Below are 15,944 nucleotides of genomic sequence, written 5' to 3'. Positions count from 1 at the left end.
GAGAGAGAGCTTAGGCCCTACACATAAGAGAGAGAGAGAGGGAGGAGAGGGGAGGAATTTAATTTAAAAGGAGAAAGGGAAAAGAAAGAAAGAGATTATAAGTGAAAGAGAAGGAATGGGGTTTTAATTTAAAAAATGGAGGTGGGAAGAGCAGGAGGCTTTAATGAAAAAAATGAGGGGGAAGAGAAAATAAGATATTACAGGTGAGAAAAATGGGAGGGGAAGGGAATGGAGGTTTGGAAAAGAGGGTAGGTTCAGGAAGCCCTCTAGAGATTCAAGGCTTTCCGAACCTATAACTAAAATAATATCGTAATAAGAGAAAGTAAGATACTACACATGAAAGGAAGAGAAAATAAGATATTACACGTGAGAAAAATGGGAGGAGAAAAGAATGGAAGTTTGAAAAGGAGGGTAAGTTAGGGAAGCCCTTTAAAGCTTGGGGGCTTTCCAAACCTATAACTAAAATAATATCGTAATAAAATAAGATAATAATATAGTTATAAGATAGTAAGATAAGATTAAAACGATCCGTGCCTCTAGGCTCTCCCCCTCTCTCTCTCTCATTCACATCCGCCAAAAATACACACACTAGAGTCTGGTGGTAGCAATCCGTAAGATTATGCTCTGCCGACAGATGCACACGTCATTTCTCGTTCGAGTGCTTCAGCAGGAAACGTCGTTTATACTTTTAGTACCTCAGGCTCCACAGCAGCACACGTCACGCGTGCCCCTTTTTAACTTTGTTTGAGTGAAAAAAACATGTTAATCATTCCCAGGCTAGCCATTTTAAGGAGGAGTCGACGTTTAGGCTGATGAAGAAGTGTTTGAAGGTGATCTTGATTCTAATGTCTAGAGAGAACTGTGTATGGTATGGGATTCGGGAGAGGAGCCCAGAGAGAGCGAGGCGAGCGAGAGCCGAGAGAGAAATTAGAATACGTATTTTCAAACTCAGGCAGAGGCAGGGCCCAGGGGGATGAGAGATTTGATAAGAGAGACGAAAGTTGGGTGTAGGTACTACGTAGTTGGAGAGAGAGGTGTGTCGAATACAACCTTTTCTGTTTCCAAGCAAGAAGCGCAAGGTATTGTCGCATCAATGGGTCATGAATCACTCACTCACAGAGTCTCTCTCTCCCACATGCCACACACACACACACACACGTGACACAACACACGATGGTCTTCATAGCTGTGATATTGGTTTTGATTCGAGATTCTTAACATGTTTTCAAGGGACTCTTGTGGAGGTTCAAGGTTGTCCTTTACCAAGATTTTGGGTGGCTATATGCCCCTAAGAACAAAGAACTTCTAAAACACATGTGACAAGTTCATTAAAGTTCTCTTTTTTTCTTACTTTTTGATATGGGTTAGGGTCCTTTTGTACTGCATCTTGATTCTCCACCATGGTTTGTATCTACTATCCAACCCAATCTCATGTCCCTTAGAAACTCTAACTATTTTTTTAATTAAAAAATGCAAAGATAATAGATATTATATTAATATTTACATAGGTCGAGGAACATGAAAGTTGGCATGTTGTAATTGCCAAGCTTAAAAGCTTAAAAGCACCTTGATTTGCTTCTATGTAAGCTTGTGAACTCTAACTACTTAGCCACATAGGTAGTTTGGGTAGAACATGGTGAGAAACTTTTAAAAGGGTGATAGATGTAGGAGATAAAGTCAAAAACGCTTTCACAAGTATGTGCATTTATGGATGAAATCTCTTTGTAAATTCCACTCATAATGAGACTTAAGATATACATAAGGTGGGACATGGTCCTCATTCAAAACATGACATTCAAAAGATTAGATTGTACTTTTGTACTACCCCAAATGATTTGGAATATGAGCTAAAAGAGAATTGGCTCCGTTAAATGGGCCATTTTCAAAGGATGAGGCTTGCAAAATACTCAAGAGATTGATAAGGGCATTGTGGCCTTTAATTGAAAGTCATCCATGATACACAACTTTATGGAATACTCTTGCTAGTGTGACCGAGGCATGCACAACACATGGATTCGTGTAGTGGCCTACTAAGAAGCTAGGTGGGTGGGTGGCCAAGTTGAAGATTGTTTGACCACTTGAGCCATGTAAGGGCTAGGGGAAGAAACACGTACTTCCACTAGGGTGAGCAGGAGCAAAAGGCAAATCCAAATGGAGCACTAATTTCTAGTCACACCAATATAGTGATAACATGAAAAGTTAGCTAAACATTGAATAGTTACAGCTAGCATTGCCAATTGATTGAATACCAACTAAGGTGAGCGTTAGATTCACTCGAAGGAGTGCCTTCTAGACTAATAATCGAGCTTCACCTTGCAAAAAAATTGCCACCCCCTTTTGAACAGGTTCTTTGTGAGGCAAATTGGGGGTTTAGGTATCTTGCTCCCTCGAAACCTACTTGGCACACATGGTGGTTAGTTGGAGGGGGGGGGTGTCAAGTTCCATTCCATCTACTAAACTTAAGTATGACTCGACTTTAAGTGAGGGAGGGAAAGGGCATTTGAGGAGACGCATCTTTCATCATTAGAGAGGTTTCACATGGGCTTAGTTGATCTTGTAAGAGTTATGTTTGTACCTAATGTGTGTAGAGTTTTTTGCACAAAATTTTTTGCCTAGTATGTTGTGCCTAGGGTGAGGAGTTGGAAGGTTTATTTCCATGTGTTAGAGAGAAGCGAGCGAGATATGATTGATTGGCATGAGGCTTGTAATTGCATTGGCCTTTCTTCTAGTTCTTCTGGCTTGACCAATGAATCTTGTTAACCTCATATTTGTAGGGGTAGGGGAGGGTTTGGGTAACCCACACCCTCCCAATGCCATCTAGCACAATCGATGGTTAGTCTCGCAATACCCGAAAGGTAGAGAAAAGTTTTGCAAAACAATGGCTTCCTTCGAGTCAATGCGAGCAAAATTTGTGCCATCTTCTTAAGTCGATGGAAATACAAATCAAGGGTTTGCTGCATTTAAAAAACACACGGGGAAGTCCGTGCACGCAGCGCGTCTCGTCCAGCATGACTTTCGTGATCGATGATGACCTGTATGGTGGGGTTGAACATGATCTTAGAGAGAGAGAAGAGTTGAGAGAGAGAGGAAGAAGAAGAAGAAGAGTCGAGAGAATCGAGAGTGGGGGGGCGGGGAGGAGAGACTCTGAGATTGAGATTAGCGTCCCTAGAGTTTCTGGACAGAGTGCCATCTATGTTCGGTTTCTCTCTCTCTCTCTCTCACACACTCTGTGTGTACGATGAAGTGCGTTGGGCTTTGAAGTCGATTTACACATCTCTCTCTCTCTCTCTCAGTCGGACTGCTGCCTCAGTACAGGAGGCTGCAGAGTTGCCGCGGCAGCATGAATTGAGGGGCATGAGCTGACGTCCATCTCTCTCTCTCTCTCTCTCTCTCTCTCTCTCTCTCTCGTATTGTCCATAGATCTCTGTTGCTTCCTCGCGTTTGATGCCATGCTACAGCCATAGCTGAATGATCACAGAGCAGGCAGCCGGTTGAATTTGTGCGTTAATCAAGCACTCTCTTTTTATCGCTGACTCTAAGGATTCTCCAATATCTCCGATCTCCATTCTCTGGGATTTTCACAAGGCCGAAGATGATCACGTTCTCGCAATGAATGATAATATGCGGAAGCAGCAGTCGGCCTGCTGAATCCCCCTCCCCCACCCTGCAGCATGCCTCTTTATGTCTCCCAGGACTCGCAGGCCGATCTGCTCATCAAACACAGGCGTCCATTCCATCCCCTGACAGGAAGCCAGCACATGTAAAGCCTCCCAGGAGTTTTCCTTGCTCACAGGAATCCATGGCTGCCCGCGACGCATCCAATGCCCAAACTCCCCTTCTCGAGCCATATCCTCGAGCAGACCGAGGATGCCTTGCAGGGCCTCTCAAGCGCTTCCTTGCTTCAATGGCTTCCCCTGTTATTGGCTCCTGGAAGTGCATCAAAACAGGCTTCAAGACAGTCTGCGATGCAGCTGTAAATGAGCCCGCCAAGACTATCCATTCATTTAAATTAGCCCTGGCTATGACATTGGCTTTCCTACTTGTTTTGGTCAAGGATCTGTATGACATATTCGGCAGTCATGCTATATGGGCTATCATGACAGTGGTGATTGTCTTTGAATACAGCATAGGTGAGAGGCCATTCTTCAATCTCACTTTTTTAATCACATCTAACTCAAATTATTGGGTGTCAGATTTTTCTGATGTCTGATATGCCCACTCTTGATTTTTATTCTTCCCCGGCAGGTGCAACGCTAAGTAAGGGCTACAACAGAGGCGCTGGGACATTGTTAGCAGGACTCTTAGCCGTGCTGATTGGTCAACTAGCTCGTATGTGTGGAAATGTTGCACATCCCATCATGGTTGGCTTGAGTGTGTTTCTGATAGGTACATTCATCGTTCAACATTAACCAAGTCCATAGTTGCCCTGTGTGATTAATTATTCATTATTATGTTTGCTTCTGAAAATAATATGTGGGCTGGCACCGAATGTTTGTAGTGTAACGTACCATGTTTGCTGAAATGGGACAGGTGGAGTAGTGACTTTTGCAAAATTATGGCCAACTATGAAGTCCTATGAGTTTGGGTTCCGGACCTTTCTGATAACATTCAGCCTTATAATGGTTGCTGAATATCGACAAGGTGATCCTGTGGATACAGCTGTAAATCGATTCATCATCATTCTTCTGGGAGCCTTCATTGGTTTGTTTATAAATATCTTTGTCCTTCCTATTTGGGCTGGGGAAGAGCTCCATGAATTCATTGCAAAGAATTTTGACAGTGTAGCGGATTCTCTGGAGGGTAATAATTTTCGGGTCCCGATTTTTGCTTTACGTTTCATTCATGGTTGTTAGGATTGACTTGCAATTCTATTGTTTTGTATGAAATTGTTGTAGTTTGTGTGAGTGAATACCTTCGTGGTACCATTCTTGAGAGGGTCCCGTCTCGCATCTTCATGGGGCTAGCTGCAGATGATCCGGTTTACAAGGGTTATAGAGCAGCATTAACTTCTGCCACCAAAGAAGAGACGCTGGTACTAGTTTTTGTCTTATTTTAATGATGCACTTTTAGTTCAGTCTTATCTACAAAGGCTGTTTGTTAAAGTTATCATTTTACAGGCTGGTTTTGCATCTTGGGAGCCTCCCCATGGAAGGTTTCGTATGCTTAGGTATCCTTGGCATAATTATGTGAAGGTTGGAGCAGTTTTACGCCATTGTACATATTCTGTAGTGGCTTTACATGGCTGCTTAAGATCAGCAATACAAGTAAGTGAAATCGAGGGAATATGACTTTGTTGGTGGGTATTTGATATATTTCACTCATTCTTTGGAATGTAAATCACAACTAATAGAGGCTCATCCCATCTTTGTGCTTGTGTAACCTTTCAACTTTATCATGCTCACTGTTGGCTGTTTGTCAGTCCCTTCTAGAATAATTTTTGTGACCAGGTTGTTAGTCTCTCACTCATGTTACTACGTTACCATCTATTTTTTTTACAGGCACCCTCAAATGTACGAAGGCTATTTGAGAACGAACTCCGTGAAGTCAGTGTGGAAGGGGCTATAGTTCTGCGTAAGTTAGGGAAACAAGTTAAAAACATGCAGAAAGGTGACCCAACAACAATTCTGGATGATGTGCGCCGTGCGGTTGATCGTTTGCAGCAGAGCTTGTATCTCCATTCTTATTTACTTGTGAAACAACAGGATCAAATTTTGGAAGATGACATCACAGAAGACCTTGCTGTCAGTGTCTTTCCCCAGATAAAGAACCCTGACAATTCAGACAGGTTCTTCCGGACTGGGTCTACAAACAAGCTAGGATTGGCTTACACTCATGAAGATCATGCTGATCATACCAAAAGATATGTCAAAAAGTTGCACTCATGGCCGTCAAGACCGATGGATGACTTTGACTTTGCAAAAGATTCTGTTTTTGAGCAGAGAGTCAGAGTGCTGGAAAGTGCCGATGCTCTATCCTTGGGAACATTTGCAACCTTACTGATGGAAGTTGCACTTAGGCTGGATTATGTTGTTGAAGCAGTAGAAGAGCTGGCTGACCTTGCACATTTTGCAGAGTACAAAAAAGAAGAGGAACAGACAGGGATGAATGGAACTCATCCCCAAAAAATTGTCACAGGACAGATATGTTGAAAGTTGAGTCTGATAATTACTTGGATGTGGCACCGCTCAACAATCTAGCAAAGTGTTTTAAGATTGCCTTGCTTCAGGAATTGAGGTCCACTTTGGTGGACATTGAAGGCAAGCACTCCATATGAATACTATGCAGTCTTTTTGAATAAGGTTTCCTGCAGAGCTCTTAATTGGATGTAGTGGTGAAGAGGATGGATTTCTGCGTTCTTGAATTTGGGATCCTATTGTGAATAAGGTACAGCAAACTGACCTTAGTGTAGGTTCCTTGAAGAGTGTAATTGCCAGTTGGGTCAGTAAAATATTTATTGGATTTGATTTGCTCAGATTGTCGTTTATGAATCAGCTTGAGTTGACCAAGATGAAGGATGCCTTTGTACTTCAAAAAGCTACAAGTTTGAAAGTTCTGCAAGTTTATGATGTGTTAAAGAAGGAAAGCTGAGTGTATGCTTTTCAGAATGAATGACCTGCTCTTGAAGGAGTCTCATGTTCAAAGAGATGATTCTCAGATGCAATGGGTGTCATATTGTCGGCCTATTTGTAACGTATTCAATGAGAAATCTAGCAGCAGGGAAAGATTTTGTTTCAGGATGAATGTCATCAAAAGTTCTGGGTGTTTCCATCTGGGGAACGGGAGTCTTTCTCAAATGCCTTTGCTAGGCAAGCTGAAGGTTTCATCTTGCGGTGTAAATTGAAAATTCTTCTGCAAGTATAATCTCCATGGTTTCTGGCACATCGGATCTGTAGTGGAGCATGTCCTTTGCAGATTCAAACATGATGAAGCAGATGAAAAGGATACTTGCAAGTGTCTGCTGTTGCAATTTAACCTGTGCTCTTGTTGCACATCGGATCTGTAGTGGAGGATGCATCTCCTTTGCAGATTCAAACATGATGAAGCAGATGAAAAGGATACTTGCAAGTGTCTGCTGTTGCAGTTTAACCTGTGCTCTTGTTGCACATCGGATCTGTAGTGGAGCATCTCCTTTGCAGATTCAAACATGATGAAGGCAGATGAAAAGGATACTTGCGAGTGTCTGCTGTTGCAGTTTAACCTGTGCTCTTGTTCCTTTGTGAAAGTGACGAGTGTTTTGCAAATAGTACCATTAGAAGTGAAGCTTCAGTTTTTTTGGATTCTGGAGCCTGCATTACCACTGAGGTGTTTATTTTAGTCCTGCAAGGACAATACTCAAATTTAAATTATTTATTTGGAGCCAACACATAATACTCAATTTTAAATTATTTATTTGGAGCCACAGTTTTAAGTTTTGGCTGGACTCTGGACGTTCATGTACTGGTCCGTTTTTGCTTGTTTATAGTAGTTATTTCAGACATTCTCAGTCATTCACATAGTCAATCAAAGCATTGCTTTGTTGATGATCACAGTCTCTACTTTGGAAGTTGAGGCAGATTATCTGATACCCTTGCTGTATCATTGTTATTTCTGTAGAGTTACAATATTCCTGATTGCGATCAGAATGGTAAACCAGGAAGTTATGAAAGGATGTGCCTCGAATGCATGGACAAATTTTTTAGAATGAACCCTATGATAAGATCTATTTTGCATGCAAGTGTTCTCTTTTGTGACATGTTTGTTGTACTCTCTCCTCATGCTAAAGATCTTTAGCATGCCAAGCTTTCTCTTGTGATTCCTCTCATTTTATCATGTGAAAGTTCAATCATTGTGTGCAATGGCTGTGTGCAGTGAAAATGAGGAGGTGTTAAGGAGGGTATTTGAAGACACGTGCCTCAAGAGGGATTATGCAAGGACAATCACAAGTATATTAGTTGCTTGCATCTATAGTTGCATCGATCCAATTTTACTGCACTACTCTTGTGGCACAATGTGGTATGCACTTCTGCAACTTTTTAAAAGTGGCCTATATGCTTTCAATTACTTCTTGACGCAGCTATTTACTGTGCTCTAAACTTTTAGTAACTTTTGTGAGCCCAAGGTGTGCATGTCTCATATATACAAGTTAGGAGGGAGATCGTTAGTGGGGAGCAACCTACTTAAAGAGTTTGATTTATAGTATTGAAGTGTAAAAGATGTAAATACCTAAGTGGTTGAATGCATTTCCATTGCAAAGTTACAGGTTTGATGCCCGAAGGTACCTGTTAGTATCCCTTAAGGCTAGGGAGTTTCTCTTGAGTTCAATTCAAAAGATTGAGAAGAAAATAAGAATCTAAGTATACTTGGTTCTTCCTAGTTCATCCTCTTTATTCACATGTCCGCATGTACATGCACACACTCACTCATTCTCTCTCAAATATTCAAGTATGTCTGACTATATCTTAAAACAGGCAAACGTACATGTTGCCATTTGGCCAACATGTAGATCCTATGCAAGTGATGTCACATATGAAGGAGATATGCTAACATGCCACTCAAGAATCCAAGATTACTTGAAATCATGGTTGAACCCTCTCCTTTGCAATCACCACAGCTGAATAAGAGAGAAGAAAAGTTGCTGTGAAGAATTGCTCAATATAGAACAAAAATGATGGCATCATTCCTTGGATTAAGTCCCCTCAACTGCGTGGCTCTGCACTGAGTTGCAGCAGATCATTGGATCAAGCCCCCTCAACTGCGTGGCTCTGCGACATCTTTTATCCTTCAGGATGAAAGGCCCCTCTCAAGGTTTGGTCACGTCCCACCTCTCAATAAAAATGTGGGAATGGGACCGCATCATTTTCAAAAAAAAAAGAAAAAGGTTTAAGCTTTCAAATGTTATGGGCTTTCTGTGATAAACCACATTGGCAATCTTCTAGAAGGCCTTCCAAATCTGTTTCAATGTGCAGGTTGGTGTCTATTCTTGAGTGATCATCCATAGCAAATGGATTAAGAACATAATTGATATGCAATCTTCTTTCTCCAACCGAGGATTTTCCTGAAACCCGTTGAGATGCACAGCCGCGTGACACTTACACATGATATGTGTGCCATTTCACCACATTGAAGCAATGACCAGCAGAACAAAGACGCCATATAGTATGAAGGCCCACGTGAGATCGAGCAATAAATACGCACGAGGACCCTCACAACAGATCATGAATAACGAACGGCTCCTGCAACACGCCCATCAATCAATATCGAGCATGAGCCAGAGCCACCAAAGGGATTCTCCCCGCAAAGAGTGAGTGATTATCTTGAGGCTGAGGCTGACAATGTTCAATGTTCTAGAAAGTTTTGATGGGAGATACTTGCATCCGAACCTTTCACTCACTCGGCGTAGGCTACTTGTACTTCGCTTTCCACAAAGAATCAACAAAGCAATCGTGACCAAGAGGGTCGTTGGTTCAAGTTTTAGTACGAGTTCCCAGTAGAGAACACTTACGGGATGACTCCATATATTGCGGTAGTCTAAGGTGAATATTTTTTATTTTCATTAAGCATACGAAAAGGCCACTATAATTTGACAACCATATGAAACAATCTATCAACTTGATCACCTAAGGTTTGAATCAAAAAGACAATCACATCTATTCATCCTAGGCCTTGGATGATTAGGTGAACATGGGATACATGTGATATAGATGTCAAGGCATTGGTCGAGGTTTATGCCCATTTGAAGGAAAGGTGGCATTGCATCCATTCTCTTTGAGCACACTAACTTGTTAATAGCTTTGTTGATCTAGCCCAATTGCAAAGTGTGCGATTTTCCAACTCTTGATTATCTTGACCCTGAAATTAAAGTTATACACTGCTAATAAAAATGTCGGCCTTGTAGGGAGTCGTGGCATGTTGAATTTTAGCTTGAAACTAGATGAGTAGAGAGCAGTTAAAAGTCACAAATTTGAACATGCAAATTCACGACTTGGACTGTGTAAGCATGAGTATAATGAATGAGTGTTTGATTATGCAGAGACTCCAAGTATCAACAAGATATTTAGTGTCCACGGTGAGTTGAAAATTATTGCTTATTGCTTTTGACCTCCAATTGAGGTCCATGACATATGAAGTAGATGTTTCAAAAATTGAACGATTGATGATAAATCAAAATACATATTTCAAAACATGAAGTTATTAACAAGCCAAAGCAATGCTTGTGTGAAGATGACAACTAGGATATAACCAATGCAAAAAGAGTCTACATGTGGGAAATGGCTTGGTGTTGTGTAGCCAAATAAATTGATTTTCATAGTGATCCTAATTGGGATCCCATTTTCTATATGAATATTGAATATAAGTATCATTCCACAACACTTCATTCTAAAAGGATGATCTCTTAAATGTCATGAATGTTCATAATGGCTACATATACAATGTGAAACTATTCAAGAGATACCAACCCTTTAGTAGAAAGGTGGAAGAGTTGTTTAATAGTGTGACTATATTTGGTGGCAAGATCTAGGATTTAGTGGATGAAAGGGATGCAATGGCAATGGAGGAGAAGAGGAAGATGCAGGAGAGAAGAGCACACACAATGTAGGTGCTGTCCAACTAAACTGACAGCCTTATTGCACTATCATATTATATATGAATAAAGAATGGGCGGTCACAGTGTACACGGGCAGGCCCAGAGGCATTTTACCCCAACAACCTCCCACTAAAAGGTCAATGTGGATGGGGAGTGAAAACAAAGAAAAGAAAAAAAAGACAAGGTGAGGAATCATGGCATCTCACCCAATGCCCAATCGGAAAGCGAGTTGTGCAAGAAGTGTCGGGAACCTCTGCAGAAGAAGAGTCGAGCATCCCCGAGTCCATAACATCCAGGAGATAAGTGATCCCACAGCTCCATACAATGGAGCAATCCAAGAATGCTTCTCATGAAGCAAGCATAACTTATCAGTGCACATCTGTAAAGCATCAGAGTCGCGTATAGCATCACCATGGTGCATAGAAGACAGCGGAGAGCAGTCAAACTCTCCAGAGTCAATCACTGAAAGAGAGCCAACATCCCGGACACTCGTCTAACGGGGTCTCAAGACTACATGTGGCCTTAGTGAAGCGGAAGACTGACATATGGCTGGCTGTCCAGCGTGCAAAACTACAAGAAAATGGCTCTCATGAGCCTGCAAGGGGTCTAGCAACTAGCCACCAACATCCTGACCCTAACTGTTGTGCATAGCTACGTCATTTGGGCCAATAAGTGCCTCATTTTCAGCATAAATAGCTTGCTATAATGGCACTGTAGTTGCTGTAAAATCAACCATGAAGCATACTGAACGCTCATCAAGAGGCTTGAGAGGTGTCTACGTCTCATAGAAGATAGCATGACGGCTACGTATGACCTGCTAGGCATCCAAATCCTATAATCTGTAGGCCTTAAAGTCACCATATCTCCAAAACCAAGGAGGAAACATCTACGTGACATAGGCTCATGTGGCATATGTACAGATGCCTGGCAGCCAAACATCCTCAAGTAATCATATGAGGGATGCATGCCACTCCATGCCTCATGGCGTGTAATACCATCCAAGGTCAAGCACGGCGTCCGGTTAACCAAATAGACTGCCGTCATAAGGGCCTCAGCCCAAAAGCCATAAGACAACCCAGCTATGGTAAGCATAGAAGCAACCTTTGCCTGTAAGGTTAGGCACATGCCATGAGCAATCCCATAATACCGTGAGACAAGAAATCAATGCCATACTGCTAACAAGAGGTTCGAAAGCTGGGAGAGAGAGCATGACTCTCATAATCCATCTGCAAGCACCTAGGCCTGCTACCAGCAGAATCCATAAACCTATCAAGCATAACTGCAGCATCCTCAATCTGCACCAAGGGAAAAGCCCAAACACAGTGGGTAGAATGATCAACAAAGGTCACAAAGTACGACGTTCCACCATGTACTGGGAAGGCATAGGTCCATATACTGCACAATGGACAAGATCTAGAGGAGCATGCCTCGTACGATTGCCATAAGCTAAGGGGACTTTGCAAGGACCAAGAGCACAATCAGGGCAAGCATCAAGATCTGTAAGTGACATAGGAGGCAACAATGAGTCTAAACGAGACAAGATCTCCATCTCTCTGTGTGTGCATATGGCCTAGATAATAATGCCATAACAATGCATGTGGTATCTGGATAACTGCAACCATAGAATCTCCCACATGAGAGACATGCACTGGGTAATGAGAACCAACTCTAGAACCTCTGGTCAAAACCAAGCAACCACGACAGATCTTCCATGACCTATCCTGAAGAGGAATAGTATATCCTGCATTATGCAACTGATTGACAGAAATCAAGCTCTTACTGAGCATGGGAACATGTAAAACATCCCTGAGTATAAGAGAAGTCCCATTAGGCAAAGCTAGGTGTATGTCCCCTATACCAAGAATAGCATAAGTATGCTCAAGGCCCAAAGAAATGCATCCATCAAACTCCCTGTAAGTAGAGAACCATGCTCTATGTGGAGTAACATGACAAGATGCCATAGAATCCAATAGCCAATCGAAGGCGTAGGCCATATCACTGAGCAAGAAAGCTGTAGAGAAACTAGATGACAGGAGTACATGCTCAACTGCATCCTCATGGGTAACAACATGTACCTCACCACTAGTAACAGTGGTAACACCCGCTGCATCTGTTGTGTCTCTGGCTGGCTATTTGATATCTATGGCCATTTTAATATGTATAGTCTAGTAGGTTACATTGTGGTTGAGGTGGAAACCATGGTAGACAATGAAAGCAAACAACATCTGAAGTAGAAGAAACTGTAGAAGATGACAAGGAATCAAGTCATCATGAATAGGGCTATCCATAGCATCTACGGAGCTCAAGCAGCCGAGGACTATCCCAACGGAGGGAACTTGCTCATAAAGACAATCATTTGCAAGTACATTAGTGGTAGAAGCATGCTGCAAAGGCTCATGAAACCTCAACAAATGGGAGGACATAAAGACATCAACCAAGGATGCAAAAGCTCCCACATGAAGAAGAGTCGTAGCCAACTGCATGACATAACCAACCAGAGTACGGTAAAGCATAAGACATCTGTCATAAGAGCATATGGTATTCAGCCATGAAATCAACCCATAACCATAATGGCAAACATGACTCTGCAGTACATTAGACCATATAGTAGCATCCAAGTCAATGCAAGACCGGTAAGTGGCATAAGATCCTGCAATGGTCAAGCTCCAGGAGAAGCCCAAGTATCTGTACAACAACATCAAAATAAGTGGCTCTGTAAAGTATATGACAGTAGACAAAGTGCATAGTTGGGTAAGCATCAAGAGCAACTGCTCTCTGACTTGTATGGGAAAAAGCAACCCAACTAGTATAGAAGCTAGGCAACACAGAAGCAACAAATCCATAACTACTAAACCCAAGCACTGTCAAGAAGTCTAGTGGTCAAGGAGTAATCCGAAAAGAACCAAGCATCAATGAGCAATAAAATCTCAATAACCAATTGCCAAGACAATGGAGCAAGCACTGCTCAAAACATGTATCTGCATCCAAGTAAATCCAAGATCCATAATTGGGGCACTAAGGGCCAAATAGCATCCAAGCTACATAAGTGATAAGCCAACCAAATGCAAACTGCTCCATAAAATTCTCAAATGCAAGTCGATTCAAGTCCAAACATCTGCCATACTGCAGTCGAACCCAAAAGCATCCACATCAGACAACATTGGTCCCATAATGGGTAGCACAAGGCATAAACCTTGTTAAGTGAAATGCCAACTGCAAAGAAAATGATAGTGAACCAAGAATTGAGCTCTACTCTTTTCTCAAGAAGCATCCGGGAGCATAAACATCAAAGTGGCACCATCCAAATACATCAGCATATCATCCCGAGTAGTCGAGAGCACCTATAGACCATAGGCATAACCAAACTTAAGGTAAAATAACCTGTCAACCAAGGTAGCATAAATCCCAACCAACAACGAAGTGTCCGCATCCAAATCAAGGCTCAATAGTTCTTAAATAGCATATCTAGGCATAAACCATGATGACCAAGCATCAATACATCCAACAGGACACTCGAATGTCAACAAAGAGCATTATGCATAAGCCATCCTTGATAAAACCTTGCTGCCTAAACAATGTACAGAAGTAAATCCCTGCATAAATCGAGATATGGAAGCTCAAACCAAGTTCTAAAGCATCTCAAAACATTGGGCAAATATCCCCAAAGCATTTGGGCATCAAATACCAAGCCTTGGGAGCATCACATAAGCTAAGAGCATGACATTTTCTTGGTGTAAATCAATTCAGATCTATTACAGAAAATTCTGTGATCAGAATTTGGCAAATTTGACATCACCATTGTGTTCGGAGCGTGCCAAAACCCCAAGTTAGACTCTTACCTTGCCTAAATCGGGTTCCGGATGCTCGAGATATAAGAAAAAATGGAAAATTTGAGCCAGATTTTGAAACATGTGCAAAAAAATGTAAGTTGCTACTGTGGGGCCTATTGGTTATGCCGAGGATAAGGGGAAAAATGGGGGCATATAAGGTGCCCAATGAAGCCAAGGAACACCTGCAAAGAGCCTATGAGGGCCGGGGAGAGACGGGAGATGAAATCTTACCTCGGGGGGAAGAAGCCATGGCTGGCATTGAAGCTTCAAGCTCTAGGTCTTCAATTCGGGCTGAAGTAATGCCAGGCCAAGCTCCACGATCAAGCTCTAATACCAGTTGAAGGGGATGCAATGGCAGTGGAGAAGGAGAAGAAAAAGATACGGGAGAGAAGAGAGCACACAATGCAGGTGATGTCCAACTAAATTAACAGCCTTATTGCACTATCATATTATATATGAATAAAGAATGGGCGGTCACAATGTACACGGGCAGGCCCAGAGGCCTTTTACTCCAACAGTGGAAAGGTGGAAGAGTTGCTAAATAGTGTGAATATATTTGGTGGCAAGATCTAGGATTTAGAAACCTTGAATTGAAAGTAATGAGAAATTGCACTATTTTTGTATGTTGATCTAGAAAACAAAGAAGTAGAAAAGATGTTTTAGTTCACTTTAAGGAACTTTCTTTAGCTTCATTGAAATATTAGGGGAGACTAAGGTCACAAGCTACAATTTGATTGCAATTGGATGAAAATACATATAGGGTGCTTGGAAAGGAATATCGAGCATCTTTATGTGCTTAAAGAGGAGAAGCCAATAGCTGGAGTGGCATTCAGATGGTGTGATAAACCCAAAGTCAAGGGTTCCATACTCATGGGCTACAATGAAGGCATATTTTACAATAAAAGGAGACTATGGCTACACTTGGCTAGTCACCAAGGTGGACATCGTAATGGGTCCACATGTTGAGTTAGTAATGTAAGGGTCATCTATATTTTCATATATTCATTGTATGTCATGGAGCTCTTGAAATATACAATTCATTAAACTTTAGATTTACTATTGTGCTCAAGATAGACTAACGTGCATCAAGGTAGGCAAGTATCATCATTCATGTATTATTGTACAGTATATATATGTTCAACTACTTTAAGAAGCTATGCAATTGCTCTATTTGATGCTCTTATAGCTTTAACATGAATAGAAAAAATTGAAAGCATTGAGAAGAACTCCATGAACACAACAATTTGTACATAAATGATTTCCATGTCATTTGCTAGAACAAAAAGTCTATCAAAAAGTAGAGTAGAGTGTAAGAGTAATGAAGTACTACTAAACGAGGCATGTATAAAAGCAATTTGCATTATCTTCTTGTATCATCATTGATGCTTGATATATATGCTTGGCTACTATCTATTTGGACCCTACACTTGTTGTTGTATTGTGCACATATAGATTATTCCCCTTTATGAGGCAATAAATACGATGCCAAACTTTTAAAAAATGCAAACCATGGACTTTATTATAAATGCAATTCCATTGTACCATCATTC

General features: G+C 41.5%; 1 protein-coding gene across 2 annotated transcripts; it reads left to right on the top strand.

The window, feature by feature from the left end:
* Positions 1 to 3,081: 3,081 nt before the first annotated feature.
* Positions 3,082 to 7,395, top strand: LOC148015898 (aluminum-activated malate transporter 6-like). 2 transcript variants are annotated; one of them, XR_015688028.1, is made up of 7 exons: positions 3,082 to 4,130; positions 4,246 to 4,386; positions 4,531 to 4,800; positions 4,896 to 5,032; positions 5,118 to 5,264; positions 5,499 to 6,384; positions 6,493 to 7,395. XR_015688028.1 is itself a non-coding variant. In XM_087663674.1 (6 exons), the coding sequence occupies exons 1-6, from the start codon at positions 3,614 to 3,616 to the stop codon at positions 6,147 to 6,149; spliced, it is 1,863 nt and encodes a 620-aa protein (XP_087519800.1). In that variant the 5' UTR covers positions 3,082 to 3,613; the 3' UTR covers positions 6,150 to 7,395. The 2 variants fall into 2 exon arrangements, 1 of the variants encoding a protein (XP_087519800.1); XM_087663674.1 differs by having other exon boundaries at positions 5,499 to 7,395.
* The last annotated feature ends 8,549 nt before the right edge of the window (positions 7,396 to 15,944 follow it).

Source organism: Lygodium microphyllum, chromosome 23 (genome assembly GCF_053477565.2).
Source record: "Lygodium microphyllum isolate KBCC chromosome 23, Lygodium_microphyllum_v1.1.10, whole genome shotgun sequence".
In the NCBI taxonomy this organism is placed as follows: Eukaryota; Viridiplantae; Streptophyta; class Polypodiopsida; order Schizaeales; family Lygodiaceae; genus Lygodium; species Lygodium microphyllum.
Note: the sequence above shows the minus strand (reverse complement) of the source record. Positions and strands in the feature narration are given on the sequence as shown.

Excerpts from the sequence above, each read along its gene's own strand:
- LOC148015898 (XM_087663674.1), top strand. The coding sequence starts at position 3,614 with ATGATAATATGCGGAAGCAGCAGTCGGCCTGCTGAATCCCCCTCCCCC. Across the intron at positions 4,801-4,895 it reads TGTAGCGGATTCTCTGGAGG|TTTGTGTGAGTGAATACCTT; the intron begins GTAATAATTTTC and ends AAATTGTTGTAG. Across the intron at positions 5,265-5,498 it reads GCTTAAGATCAGCAATACAA|GCACCCTCAAATGTACGAAG; the intron begins GTAAGTGAAATC and ends TTTTTTTTACAG.